The 12,686-nt window shown below is 46.2% G+C and overlaps 1 protein-coding gene across 4 annotated transcripts in view; it reads left to right on the top strand.

The window, feature by feature from the left end:
* The first annotated feature begins 1,362 nt into the window (after window positions 1-1,362).
* The window catches only part of GRHL1 (grainyhead like transcription factor 1), a 52,560-nt gene continuing 41,236 nt past the window's right edge, over window positions 1,363-12,686 (top strand). For 2 of the 4 annotated variants that reach the window (XM_043469371.1, XM_043469370.1), the window contains exons 1-5: window positions 2,019-2,183; window positions 5,298-5,484; window positions 7,985-8,055; window positions 10,461-10,848; window positions 11,902-11,978. In XM_043469371.1, the coding sequence (XP_043325306.1) occupies window positions 2,164-2,183; window positions 5,298-5,484; window positions 7,985-8,055; window positions 10,461-10,848; window positions 11,902-11,978 (743 nt within the window). In that variant the 5' untranslated portion in view covers window positions 2,019-2,163. Of the gene's footprint in view, window positions 1,435-2,018; window positions 2,184-2,638; window positions 4,034-5,297; window positions 5,485-7,984; window positions 8,056-10,460; window positions 10,849-11,901; window positions 11,979-12,686 lie in introns of those variants that run through there. The other 2 variants (XM_043469373.1, XM_043469372.1) reach the window with 2 other exon arrangements.

Genomic DNA, 12,686 nt, shown 5'->3' with positions numbered 1-12,686 from the left:
CCTTGTAGTCCTTGACTCTTTCTTTTTTTTTTTCCTCACACCTCACATCTGGTTTTCAGGAAATCTTGTTGGTTTTACCTCCAGAATAGATCCAGCATTTGACCATTTCTCACTACTCTATCCCACCACCCTAAGCCGAGCAACTGTTTTCTTTGGCCTGGTCTTCCTGCTCCCAGATCTGTCCCCTACCACCCAACAGCCAGCTTCATCACTTTAAAACAACAAAGGCAAAACAACACGTGCCTTTGTTGCTGTTCAGTCGCTCAGTCCTGTAGGACTCTTTGCAACTCCACAGACGGCAGCACACCAGGCTTCCCTGTCCTTCAACATCCCCCAGATCTTGCTCAAACTCATGTCCATTGAGTCACGTGCCTGCCATACTCCAACTCTTTCGATGCTTCCCCACCTCACTCAGTGAAACCCAAGTCTGCACAAAGGCCCACAAGGCCCGCAGTGTTCCCTGTCCCCATCTCCCCTGTCCTTCAGCACCCCAGCCCTTCAGTGTGGGATTACTGAACACACCAGGTATCCCCAACTTCTGCCGTGAGGTGCCTCTGCCTGGACCACCCCTCCCCACCTCCTGAAGGCCTCACCTCCTTCAAGTCTTCAAGTGGATCCCACCCTCTGCTCCCAGCTGCTCTACTTTCCCTCCCGCATAGCTTTCTAACCTATCAGTACAATTAATTAATTTTGTTATGGCCTGGTACCCCCAAGTCGGATGCTAGAAGAAGGCAGGGAATATTGTCCCCTGTGTTCACTGCAGGTATCCCCAGCACCTAGAGCAGTGCCTGGCATAGAGGCCAGTCTCTCAATAAATACTTGCGGAAGGAAGGGCAGACCCTGGAGAAGGGAGCTTCCACTCGGAAAGGCCAGCTGGGGCCAGGGGCAGGCAGGGGTGGAAATGCATAGAAGCTGGCCGGGCAAAGGAGTGACAGAGGAGTGATGCGGCTTGGGGGTGCTGGGAGGGGCGGCAGTGGTGGTGGGGGAGGAAGAATACAGGGTGGCCGGGGACGTCCAGATGCGCTTCCCAGAGGGCTAAAGAGGTGGGCAGGGATGGAAGTTCGAGGCTGGTGGGGGCGTCCGGAGTTGTGGGGGGGCCCACAGAAGAGGGGGAAGGGACAGGCACTTGGGATGCGGGCGGCTGGGGTGCTGCTGGGGTGACCACTCGGCGGACACCCACCCCACCCTGGCCGCGGGGGGGAAAGGCGGGGAAGCTGGAGAGAAGCGCCGTCTTATGAGGTCGTGGCAGCTTTGCGGCTACTGTCAGGAAGCGAACAATCTAAAGTGGATGAACGGGGTGGGGGGTGTGGTTCTAAAGCCGGACAGTTTCGGGCGGCGGGGGGTGGGGGCGGGAAAGGCGAGGAGGGACACGTCTGCGCTTCCTCGGGTAAAAGGCAAAGGAGCCTCGTAAGGAAGGGGGACGCGCTCGGAGAGGTGAGAGGGACGAGAGGGTGCAGGGCCCCGGCTCCACCGGCCCCAGGCCGGGAGATGCCCGAGGCGGCAGAGCAGCGGACCGCGGGGCGCCGTGAAGATGCAGCCGCTAGGTTGGGAGGGGAGGCTCCACCACTGGAGCGGCGGTGGGCTTGGAAGAGCGCCCAGGGACCCGGGAAGGAGGCACCGGGGCCCGGCCCGTCCGGCGGGTGCGGCAGCCGAGCACGGTGACCGCGGGGCACAGCGGGTACGCAGCGCCCGGCCTCCCCAGCCGCGGGCGTGCCAGGGACCGCCGAGCGGCTGCAAGTGCGCGCCCGTGGGCCTCGCGGCTTGACCGGAGTCTGGGCCGGAGCTGGGCCCCGGAGCTCCGGGCGCGCCGCACGGACGCGGCCACGCGGAGCGGCCGGGTCCCGCCCCGCCCCCCGGGGCCCGTCGGCCCCGCCCCGCGGCCCGGCCCGCCGGCCAATCAGACCGCGGTGCCCGCCCCCCCTAGCCCCGAGGCCCCGCCCTGTGCTGGCGCCGCCAGCCAATGGGCGGCCGAGGCGGGGCGCCCTGTGCGCGCTGCCCGTGCCCGGCCGGCTCCGAGCGAGAAAAGCCGACCCAACCCGTCGGGGCCGCTGCTCCGGACCCGCCGCCGCCGCGCCGCCGCCGCCACCTCCTCCCCCCCGGATCGGGTGTACTGTCCCAACCCGAAAGTCCAGTTCTGCGGCCCGGCAGCGGCGAGCGAGCGCGATGACACAGGAGTACGACAAGTGAGTGAGGGCGCCGGCGTCCGCGAGGCCGGCCGTGCAGCCGGGGCCGCTGCTGCCCGGCCGGCCGGTCGGCCGGCCGCACCTGCCGGGAGGCCGGGCGGGGGGCGAGGGGCCCGGCGGCGGGAGGGGGCGCTCGGCTCGCCGTCCGCGGACTCCGCTTCTCCGCACCCCCGCCCTGCCTTTGTTCCTCCAAAGCCCCCCCTCCCCCCACCTAGGGGGAGACCCCTGCCTTGGGGGGTGCGGGCCTGCTCTCCGGAGTGGAACCCCCCCACCCCGCCCGCAGCTTCGGGGTCCTGGTCTGGGGTGGGTGGTCCACCCCTCGGGCGCGCCCCGATTCTGCTCCCCGGGGTAGGGGGGCGCGGAGGCCTCGCGCCCCCGCGCCCCCAACCCGGGCGGCTTTGCTCTTCGGGACGCGCTTCGCGGCTGCAAAAGGGGAGCCTTCTCAGGTAATCAAGTCTCTCGTCGCTCAACCGTGTCGTTCGGCCGCCTGCTAGAACCTCGGAACCGAGAGATCTAGGGAAAAGTTGAAGTGCTCGGGTGTCCTGGCGTTTTCTCTTTTTTTCCCCTGGCTGACTGTGTGAGTGAGAAAATTGCTGTTGGAGTTCTTTTGCCGCTTGCATCATTGGTGGTAATTACAGATTGCTGTAATTAAAAATGCTCAGAAATATCAAGAAGGATGAGACTTTGAAATCAGGGTGGTAAACTAGGAAGCTTTGTCCTTACTAATAATGCTTTCATGGAGCTCGTGATTGAAGAAATGTTTTCATAAACTGTAAGGCAGTAATGTAAGCCGTTAACATTAGGAGACACCCGGCGAGGAACGCTTCTGTATATCCTTTGCAGCTTTTCTGTAAATATAAAATCGTTCAGAAAAAAATGCAAGTCGCACCCAACCAATCAGTTATATTTGAGATCAGTGAATCCGGGGCACAGCAGTACTTCCCCCAGTTTTGTAATTATTTGCTGAGAATCATTTTGTGTAAGGGTGCTATTTTTCTGGAGGAGAGGTTTAGATAGTATTATGTATGGAACAGCTTAAGTGGAATAACTTAACCTTGTGTTGTACAGTATGCAGATAAATTATTGCTTGAAAATATATAATTCAAGGAGAGGGCAGTGATGAGCCTTTAGGGACTGTCATGAGGAAGTAGACTAAAAAAGGCAGCTGGTTTCGTGTTTATTTCTTGACTTATAGTTTAGATAAGGCATATTTCCAGAGCTAAAATTTTGGCCTGAGGCACAGTTTGGAAATAGTTTAAGACACCTTCAGGGTGATCACACACAAAATCATTTGCAAAGAAATATTTATTTTCTGTTGCTTGTGCAGATTTGGGATGGGGGTGGGAGAAGAAGGGAAGCTGAAGAACTAGCATGAGGGGAACTGAATGAGCCAAGTGCTGTCATATAGTCTTCTGGAAGTAGCTGTTACACTCTTAATATTACAGCTTAGCAAGACCCCAGAGAGTCATCCCGGGGTACCACTGGCTCAGCAGCTCTTGTTCTGTCCTCCTGGTGGCACAAGGAATGCCCCTTTGTATATTCTTAATTTTTTTTAAAATTTGAGATTTGTAGGAAGTCTTCATTTTTAAACTGAACATGCACTTTGAACAACCCATTGTGTTTGTTTTGTGTTAAAATAGTATACCACCTTCAAGATTTCTTTTCCTACCAAATGTGCACTCCTTGAAATAAGATTTAATTTTGACTGAGGATGAATTAAGTTGTTGGATTTCCTCCCCCCCTCCTTTTTCAGAATCTCTGTTTTTAAAGGGCCTAGGTGACTGCCAAACCCTAACCTTGTTGATTACTTGAGAAGATAATCAGTCTTTCTACATTCACTTTTAGAGTAGGTAGGTCACCTTTAGGCAATTTACATATTTCATTTGTGTGTTGCAATGAGAATAGCTCTTTTAATTTGCTTGTTAGAATAGTGATAATTCGGAGTAGTTCTGAATATTTAAACTTTTTTTTTTCAAGGAAAAAAGTGCTTAATTTTGCTGGAGGTAGTTTTCCACTTTTTTCTTTTTATTGACTTACTCAACAGAGCCAACTGAACAGTTGTTGAGGCTGTTTACATTTCAGGTTTTTGGAATCAGTCATGTTTGCTTTACTCTTTTAAGTTAAATCTTCTATAAGACTCTACTAAAGTTCTCTGTTGATGTTCTGGATTTTTCCCACCAAACTACAGCATTAATATGAAGCAGTTCTTGCCCCATGTGAAAAACCAGGAAAGATTTTTGAGGACAGATTCCCCAACCTAAAAAAAAAAAATCTTATTTCCTTAAAAAAAAAAAATCTCTTTTTGTCCAGTGGCTTCATTTATTATTGTAGATTCTTAAGTGTTTATCTCTAAGATAAACAGTGAACTCCCAAGCCAGAAAATTGTGTCTCCTTATTGGTTTACAGTCCCCTTTGGCCACATTCCATGCTCAATCTGCTGGTAATCAGTAGAATATTCTAAGTTTCTCATATACCCCCGAGGATTAAACCAAGTTATCCCTTCTTCCTTCCATCCCCCCTTCTCTCCCCCTTGTTGGTAGTTTGAGGCATGGCATCACCCAGAGAAGGAGGGAAATAGCAGTATAGGAGCTTGAGGATGGAACCGGATGTACTGTTGAAGAGGGGACAGTCCTGAGTGCCTGTGTTTGAGGAGAGTGCATGTTCTTGGCCTTACTTTGTCCTTGTGTTTGTTTATGTAAAGCGTTTGAATAGCTTCACATTTTCTTGGAGTGAGTTTTTGACTTTTGGTTTTAGTGGGTTTTTTTTGTGTGTCCTGGGTTCCACGTGAAGGTTAACTGCAGGTTCCCTGGCTGTCTAAATATTGTACATCTTCCTGGGTGACCCATTGGGCTACATTTAAGTGGGTTGTCTTCTGATCGTGTCTTAACTTACTTTACTAATGATGAAATGATGAAACAGTGGACTCTTTTATTGCAAAATCAAGAATTGGCTGTTTGCTTTTTCAAAAATTAGCTTATGATGATTTGCCATAGAAGAAGATGTGATATATATATATACATATATATACATATATATATATATATATATACACACACACACACACACACATATATGTTGTTTTTTTCTTTTCTTTTTAAAAAAATCTCTCCCAAGCAAACGGCCAGTGTTGGTTCTTCAGAATGAAGCACTTTATTCACAGCGGCGTTCCTATACTAGTGAGGATGAAGCCTGGAAGTCTTTCCTGGAAAACCCGCTCACTGCAGCAACCAAAGCGATGATGAGTATCAATGGTGATGAGGACAGTGCTGCCGCGCTGGGCTTGCTCTATGACTACTACAAGGTGGGTTTGCTTGCTCTTCAGAACCCCGTAACTACTGTCCAAGGTGCACTTGATCCAATAGCATATAAAACAGTAATTTGCTGGTAGACTGTAATGCAAGTTGCTTCTGTAGTGACTATAAATCGTTTAATGAGTGCTTTGACGTACTGTGGTTCAAAGCTGAAAATCTACAATCACAGAATCAAAAGGTGGTTTCTAAAATGTATGAAGTAGCCAACTGTTCTAGCTCTATCTGAAAGGTGAAGTTACTGCGAAAGAAGAAATTCTCTGTGCCTTAATGAGGTCGATCATTTCTTCAGAGGTAGCTCTTAGCACCATCTAGAGTGGACAGGGGTTCCCTTTGCCCGTGTGCTAGCCCTTTCTTCCTAGGTAGTCTGCGTGGTTTCCTTTCCTTTAAATGGTATTGCGGGCATCTGATTTGATTTGATTGTGAGATTTCTTGGGGGAAAAAAAAACAACTCATATTTTCTAGATTTTCTAGTTTAAGGTTCAGGATGTGTTTTACTGTCTGTTCCTTGAGGTTTGGATTAGTTTTAATTCAGTGCAGTCTGTCCTCTGCCTGAGGCTTTACCTGGTGTTTGTGTCTGGATTGACACCCCTGGTCTGTGTCGTCATCATTAGCCCAGTGATACTAGCTACCACCTACCGATTACCTATACTAGATGTGCTAGACGTGTTACCAGAATGCATGTTGTTTCTGATCCCTCTAGGAACCCTGCAAGATCTCTGCCATTATCCCCATTTTGCGGGTGATAAAAAATAAGGTTCTCAGGTCACATGACTAGTATGTGCAGCCAGGACTTCGGGTTATGCCAGGCCCCCTCTTCTGTATGCCATGCTGCCTCCTGGGGGCGGGGCTTTGCTTGCTGTGTTCACTGTGGCGTCCTTTTTAACCAGTAACCCACATGCAGGGATGGCTATATATTACAGTTTATTTTCACCATCTTTTTGTCTTTAAAACTTCCATACCTGTAGAAAACTTAAAATAAAAAGATAGCTAATTCTCAGATACTTTCACCCAAATTCACCAGTTTCCAGCTCTTTGTTACCTTCTGACACTGTATTCTTTGTGGAATACAAAAAAGGCACAGGGTAAAAAGCAAAGAAGATAGCTTGATTATCAAAATTGGGTGGGGAGGGGGAACCTAAACCAAAGCTCTGTTTTCTGATATAAGGCCATGTGTCCAGCTTGTTGTGTTTGAGGGAATGAGATAAGGTTTTTTTTCCCCCTTAGATAGGAACGGAAACTTACATAGTAACCAAGGATGCTAGAAGAAACTTTGCCTGGGAAGTGTAGCCACAAAAGTTTCCTTTGAAGTAGAACTCATATATCTGTTCTTCTTGTGGCTTGTTTTATTGACTCAGTATAGAAACTGTAAGTTCTTAAGTATTAATTATGAAGTTTGAAGTTAGATATTTTTAACTGAAACTTTTGAGAATGGGAGGAAACCAACAAGTTTAGTGCCAGAAAAACCTGTGGAATAACACTAGTTGCAGTGATTTTATGTGCATGTGTTTTAAATAAAGGGTCCTGAAAGTATTATACATCTTAGGAGGAAATAAATCCTCATGTCTGCCCATCAAGGGTGGCAGTCTTAGTAGTACTATATGTCAGCCTTCTTGCAACAGATGTCCCGTTACTTATTTTCCTTTTTTAAAAACTGACTTACTTGTTTCAATTCTTTGGATGTACCCCTCAGTCATTTTTCCATAATAACCTTGGTAAAGCTTAAAAAACACGTTGTTACTACCAGAAACAATAATTCATTCTGCCTGTAAGGGTAAAATAAGAATGTAGAAATAGAGTTTCTACTTTTACATTGAAAACTAGTTTCAAACGTCTTAGTTTTTGGAGTATGTGTTGCAGAGAAGTCTCAGTTGGGTTGATGTCTGCAGGACATCCACTAATGTTGGCCTGCTCTCCCCTGTGCAGAGAAGCAGACTCGAAAAAGGAATAGACCCAACAGAGTCTGCTTTGTCCTTTGAGTGATAGACATTGTGAATCCCAGCGTCTCTGACAAAATGTATCATTTGGAGCCACCTTTTGGATCTTGGAGTGAATTGTTAATGTGGCTGATGCCTTTGATTTTGCATTTGATCCGAAAGGAAGGGTAGCAGAGAAGAGCAGGGAGAATGCTCAAAGAGCCTGGTTGTCTTTTCAGTAACTTTTTCTCTGTCATGTTACATAGATAAATGGGCAAAGCCCGACCAGAGGTATTTCTCTTAAGAGATGAAACCCACACTTCATGACAAAGTAGATTTGTGATGTTCTGAGTTTCTTTGGCAACTGAATAGAAGCTGGTTTTTGCATATCAACCCAGTGACCAGATTGTGGACTCCTGGAGAGCAGACACTCTCTTATTCATTGTGCTTCCTTGGAGCCTGGGGTTCGGTAGGCAGTCCATAGTCACCTGAAGGGTTGCACTTACTGAAAAGTAGGGATTGTGTCTCTACTTTGGGAGTGAAAACTAAATTGTGGTCCTGTGTGTTGATATCTCAGGTTCCGCGAGAGAGAAGGTCATCAGCAGCAAAGGCAGATGTTGAGCATCCTGAGCCGGACCATAGCAAAAGGTAAGGTTTAAGACAGAGCGTGGAACAGTATGCTACAAATTCCCGGTTTCTGTGAAAGTTAAAGCAAGAGCTTGTTTAAGTGAACAGGAACTAGAGGAAGACATGGATAATTTGGACTCTTTATATCTGAACACAGATTTCATTACTGATCTGCCCCTTACTCTGATTCTGTTACTGAAAAGTCACCAGTTTCTGTAGGAGAACTTCTCTTTTCTCGAAAACAAAAACAATTAACTGTCTCCTCATCCAAAGGAATTTTTTTTTTCATTATTAACAACATGACTGCACTGTTTCCTTATTTGTCTTTTAGGTTCTCTTAAGAACAGTGTGGCTTAAGGCAATGGCAGGGGTCCATTTAAAAAAGTCATCACCAATGACCTTAAATAAGTACCCATGTGAAACTTAATAGAGTATGTTCAGCTGTATTCCAAATGCCTATCGAGGTTATTTTTGAAATATTTTAAGTTAAAACTTTCAGAAAATTAAGGTTTGACTTTATAGACCTGGGAAAAAAGCTAAATATATCTTTTAAATTGTTCTGAGTTCTATTAGTAGTACAAGAATGAAACATTTTTGAAGAAAGAATGATCACTTGGAATCCCACTCTGCTGACAGTTTATTTGTTTATTGTTTGGGCAGGCAGGTGCATTTTATGTGGTTGTGGTTGTATTCACAGGTAGGATTTTCTTCTACTTAATATGTTACATAAGTTTTTCTACATTGCTGTTTTAGTCTTCATAATTTGGAAAAGGGCTTATAGCTTTTATCTTTTACTTTTTGTTATAGGCACTTTCAAACATAACAAAAGTAGAGAAGTAGCATAAGCCAATAGATACTCAGCTTCAACTGTTATCAGCTTAATTCCTGCTGTTTGACCCTGGTTGCTGCTGTTGTTGTCCAGCCCCTAAGGCATGTCCGATTCTTGTGACCCCATGGACTGCAGCACACCAGACTCCCCTGTCCTCCACTGTCTCCCGGAGTTTGCTCAAACTCATGTCCATTGAGTCAGTGATGCTATTTAACCATTTCATCCTCTCTTGCCCCCTTCTCCTGCTGCCCTCAATCTTTCCCAGCATTGGTGTCTTTTCCAGTGAGCTGGCACTTTGCATCAGGTGGTCAAAGTATTGGAGCTTCAGCTTCAGCATCAGTTCTTCCAATGAATAGTTAAGTTGATTTCCTTTAGGATCGACTGGTATCTGTTTGATCTACTCTTCCCTTTCTCCAACTTTCTAATTAGTTAATATTTAAATTTTATTTATTTTTGCTGAAGTATTTTAAATCAGACCCTAGCTATCCTTAGTATCAGGGCTATATCTGATTTTTGCTGTTACAAAGCCTTAATGAACAACTTTCTAGATAGGTTTTTCTTTTTTCTTCTTTTTCTCTAAGGAAATTTCTTTAAAATAGTCATGGGAGTGAATTTATGGTTTTAAGTTTGAATATGTTATTGATCTTGAAATCTGCCAATTTACCAAATTGTTTTTTCCTTGTAAGTATCAGCCTGTATGATTTGAGGGAACTTTGAAAATGTATGAATTTTACCCTAAACTAAATATCATCTTATATTGCCCAGGATATTTGTCGAGCCAAAAGTAACTCTATGTTGATGTATATGATGGTTTAATATAATCATCGGGTGGGGGGGTGGGGTTGGTGAAAGCGAAAGTGTTATTCGCTCAGTCCATGTCTGATTCTTAGTAACCCCATGGACTGTAGCCCACCAGACTCCTCTATCCATGGAATTGTCCAGGCCAGAATACTGGAGTGGGTAGCCATTCCCTTCTCCAGCGGATCTTCCCCACCTAGGTATCGAACCCAGGTCTCCCGCACTGCAGGCAGATTCTTTACAAGCACTGAGCCATCCCGGAAGCCCCCAGGAAAACTGACGGGTGTGGGCCCCCGTGTGCCAGGCATCACTGCACACTTTTCAGCATACTCTCCTTTCATCCCCATCACAACTTTGTGAGGATAGGTACCGTCATTATCCTCATTTATAGATGAGCATGTAGTTACTGAGAGATCTTGAATCTACCTTGTCTGACTCTGGCATCTATACTTTAACCTCCAGCCTATACTGCTGCAGTTAATCACGAGTGTAGCTTCAGGCTGCAAGTAAAATATGACAATTTCATGGGGGTTATTGGAAATGAAATATAATAGAGGAAAGCTCTGAGTTCTCAGCATTCCAAATGAAGTTTTACTCAGTGCTTTGACCTGTAACTAGAGGGCCTTTTCCTTTCTCTTGTGATGGGTTATCATGCCATTGCCTATTCATTTGGCTTCTACCAAGTGTGTGGTTATTATTATTAACCAGGACCCAACAGCCCAGTGCCATTTGGAAAATTAAAATTGTCCCGGAATTGTATCAGCTCTGAGTTTGAAAACACGCTTCTCTCTCCTTAAAGAAACATACCAAACGTGACGGAGCAGCCCCTCATCTCTGCTGGCGAAAACAGAGTGCAGGTGCTGAAGAACGTGCCGTTCAACATCGTCCTTCCCCACGGCAACCAGCTGGGCATCGACAAGAGAGGACATCTGACAGCCCCCGACACCACGGTCACCGTCTCCATCGCGGCGATGCCCACCCACTCCATCAAGACAGAAAGCCAGCCCCACGGCTTCGCTGTGGGCATCCCCCCAGCAGTGTATCACCCCGAGCCCACGGAGCGTGTAGTGGTTTTCGACCGGAATCTGAACGCTGACCAGTTTGGCTCCGGCGCTCAACCCCCCAACGCGCAAAGGCGCACTCCAGACTCTACCTTCTCAGAGACCTTCAAGGAAGGCGTTCAGGAGGTACAGGAAACGCAAGCATCTTCCTAAGACGCTGCGTGTTTGTTTAAGTATTGGGTTCCACCTCTTCCTTGTTATGTAAGCTTGAAACTCAGCCTGAAGTGAGTGGATTGGGAACAAAACAGGTTTCTCTTTTTTTTTTCTTTTTTAAGAGAAAAGATCCACAGGTATAATTTGTAAACTAAACCTATAAAACCAGAAATTATTATCAAGGGCACATGGCTAATCTTACCAGCAGCTAAGTTAACAATTATGATTTCAACCAAGCGCTTTGCTGGAGAGTAAGAAGGAAAGCCGAATACATAATCTTCCACAGACAACAGACACAGCCTCACAGTCTGTTTTTGGCTTTGGTCCTCAGCCAAAACAACCTCCCCGCAACCGGTCTTAATATAAAAGGTGTTATCATGTATTTGCCTCGTATTTCTTGGTTGGCAGTATTGTCGGGGAGCAGGTAGATCTCAATGACAAATGCACCGTGTGACATTCACCCATCACTTCCAATACTTCCGAGGGTTTCAGGGTGATAAACACATCACTCAGGTCAAAGTCAGGGACTGAGGATGTTTGGAACTGTGTTTAATGACTCATGGTGGGGTCAGAGAGTCCCTCCCCGCTTACAGAGTGAATAGAACAGTAGCCTTTCCTGAGAAGGCGCCCCGCTCTAGCCAGCCACAGTGCCAGCCTGGTACTGTTGTCTGAACTTGGTGCAGTGGTGGAGCTGACTCCTAAGGGTCATGAGATCTGGGGTGCAGACCCCAGAGTTTGGGCAGAAGTGGGATGTGTGGGAAGGGTGGGAGAAGATAGAAGGCAGCGCTTAGTGGGAGCACCTACATAGATTGTCTTAGTTTGACCAAGTGGCGTATAAAATAGACATTATTTTCTTTCTAATTTTCTCTTTAAATTTTTTGTAGAGTTAAAATTTTTGTCTTAGACAAGTTTTAAAAGCGCGGTGGGTTGCCTTAAGCCACAGGCTCTGCTGCTGTGCCCGACGTCGGTCTTCGGTGAGCCTGATCACCAGTTACATCCTTGTGGCTTATCACATTGGTATTTCAGGTTTTCTTCCCCTCGGATCTCAGTCTGCGGATGCCTGGCATGAATTCAGAGGACTATGTTTTTGACAGTGTTTCTGGGTAATAGTTGTCTTTCAATTTGATTTTTTAACTTTCAACTTGTGCAACTTAACTTTCTATTATTAATTTGATCTTGAAAAATCAGAGGTGGCTTTTGGCGGCTTTCAACTCTACCTTCTTGCAGTTAGTGTGGTGACATCTTCGCTGGAGGACATTTGCTTTGTTTTAGTGCACTCGGTTTTGATCTCTGACTGTGTTTCTCATTTCCCTAATGCTTGGTGTTGGTGCTTTTCCTTCCCTTTGGTTTCTTTATGTGATGTAGTGGAGTGGAATCTCAGAGAAGACATGAAAGATTAAATCAGATCTGAGGTCCCTTCTGTTTCCAAAAGTATATAATCCTGTGAGAATTTAGGGATAGCATCAAGTGGATAAAGGCTTTTGTATTTTTATTAGTCTCACTATAAGCCAACTGTTTACTGGGCTGACAACCTCTTTTATGCATCACGTAATTGCATTTCACTCTGCAAATATGAATATTTTCAACTTTATATAAAAACATCTTCAGGTTTTTTTAGGAGTCTAGGATTTCATTTTGTAATTTCATTTTATGCATTTTTATGAGTGCTGTATTTTAAAATAAAAGTTTTATTTAAAAGTCTAGGATTTTACAGGAGTCTGTAAGGCACACCTGCCTCAAGGTCCAGAAGTCACAAACTCTGGTCCCTTCAGGACCTGAGATGCAGGGGTCAGCAGGCGTTTTCTTTGAAG

The sequence above is a fragment of the Cervus canadensis genome, chromosome 5 (genome assembly GCF_019320065.1).
Source record: "Cervus canadensis isolate Bull #8, Minnesota chromosome 5, ASM1932006v1, whole genome shotgun sequence".
In the NCBI taxonomy this organism is placed as follows: domain Eukaryota; kingdom Metazoa; phylum Chordata; class Mammalia; order Artiodactyla; family Cervidae; genus Cervus; species Cervus canadensis.
The sequence above is the reverse complement of the archived record's forward strand: the minus strand, read 5'-3'. Positions and strand labels throughout refer to the sequence as shown.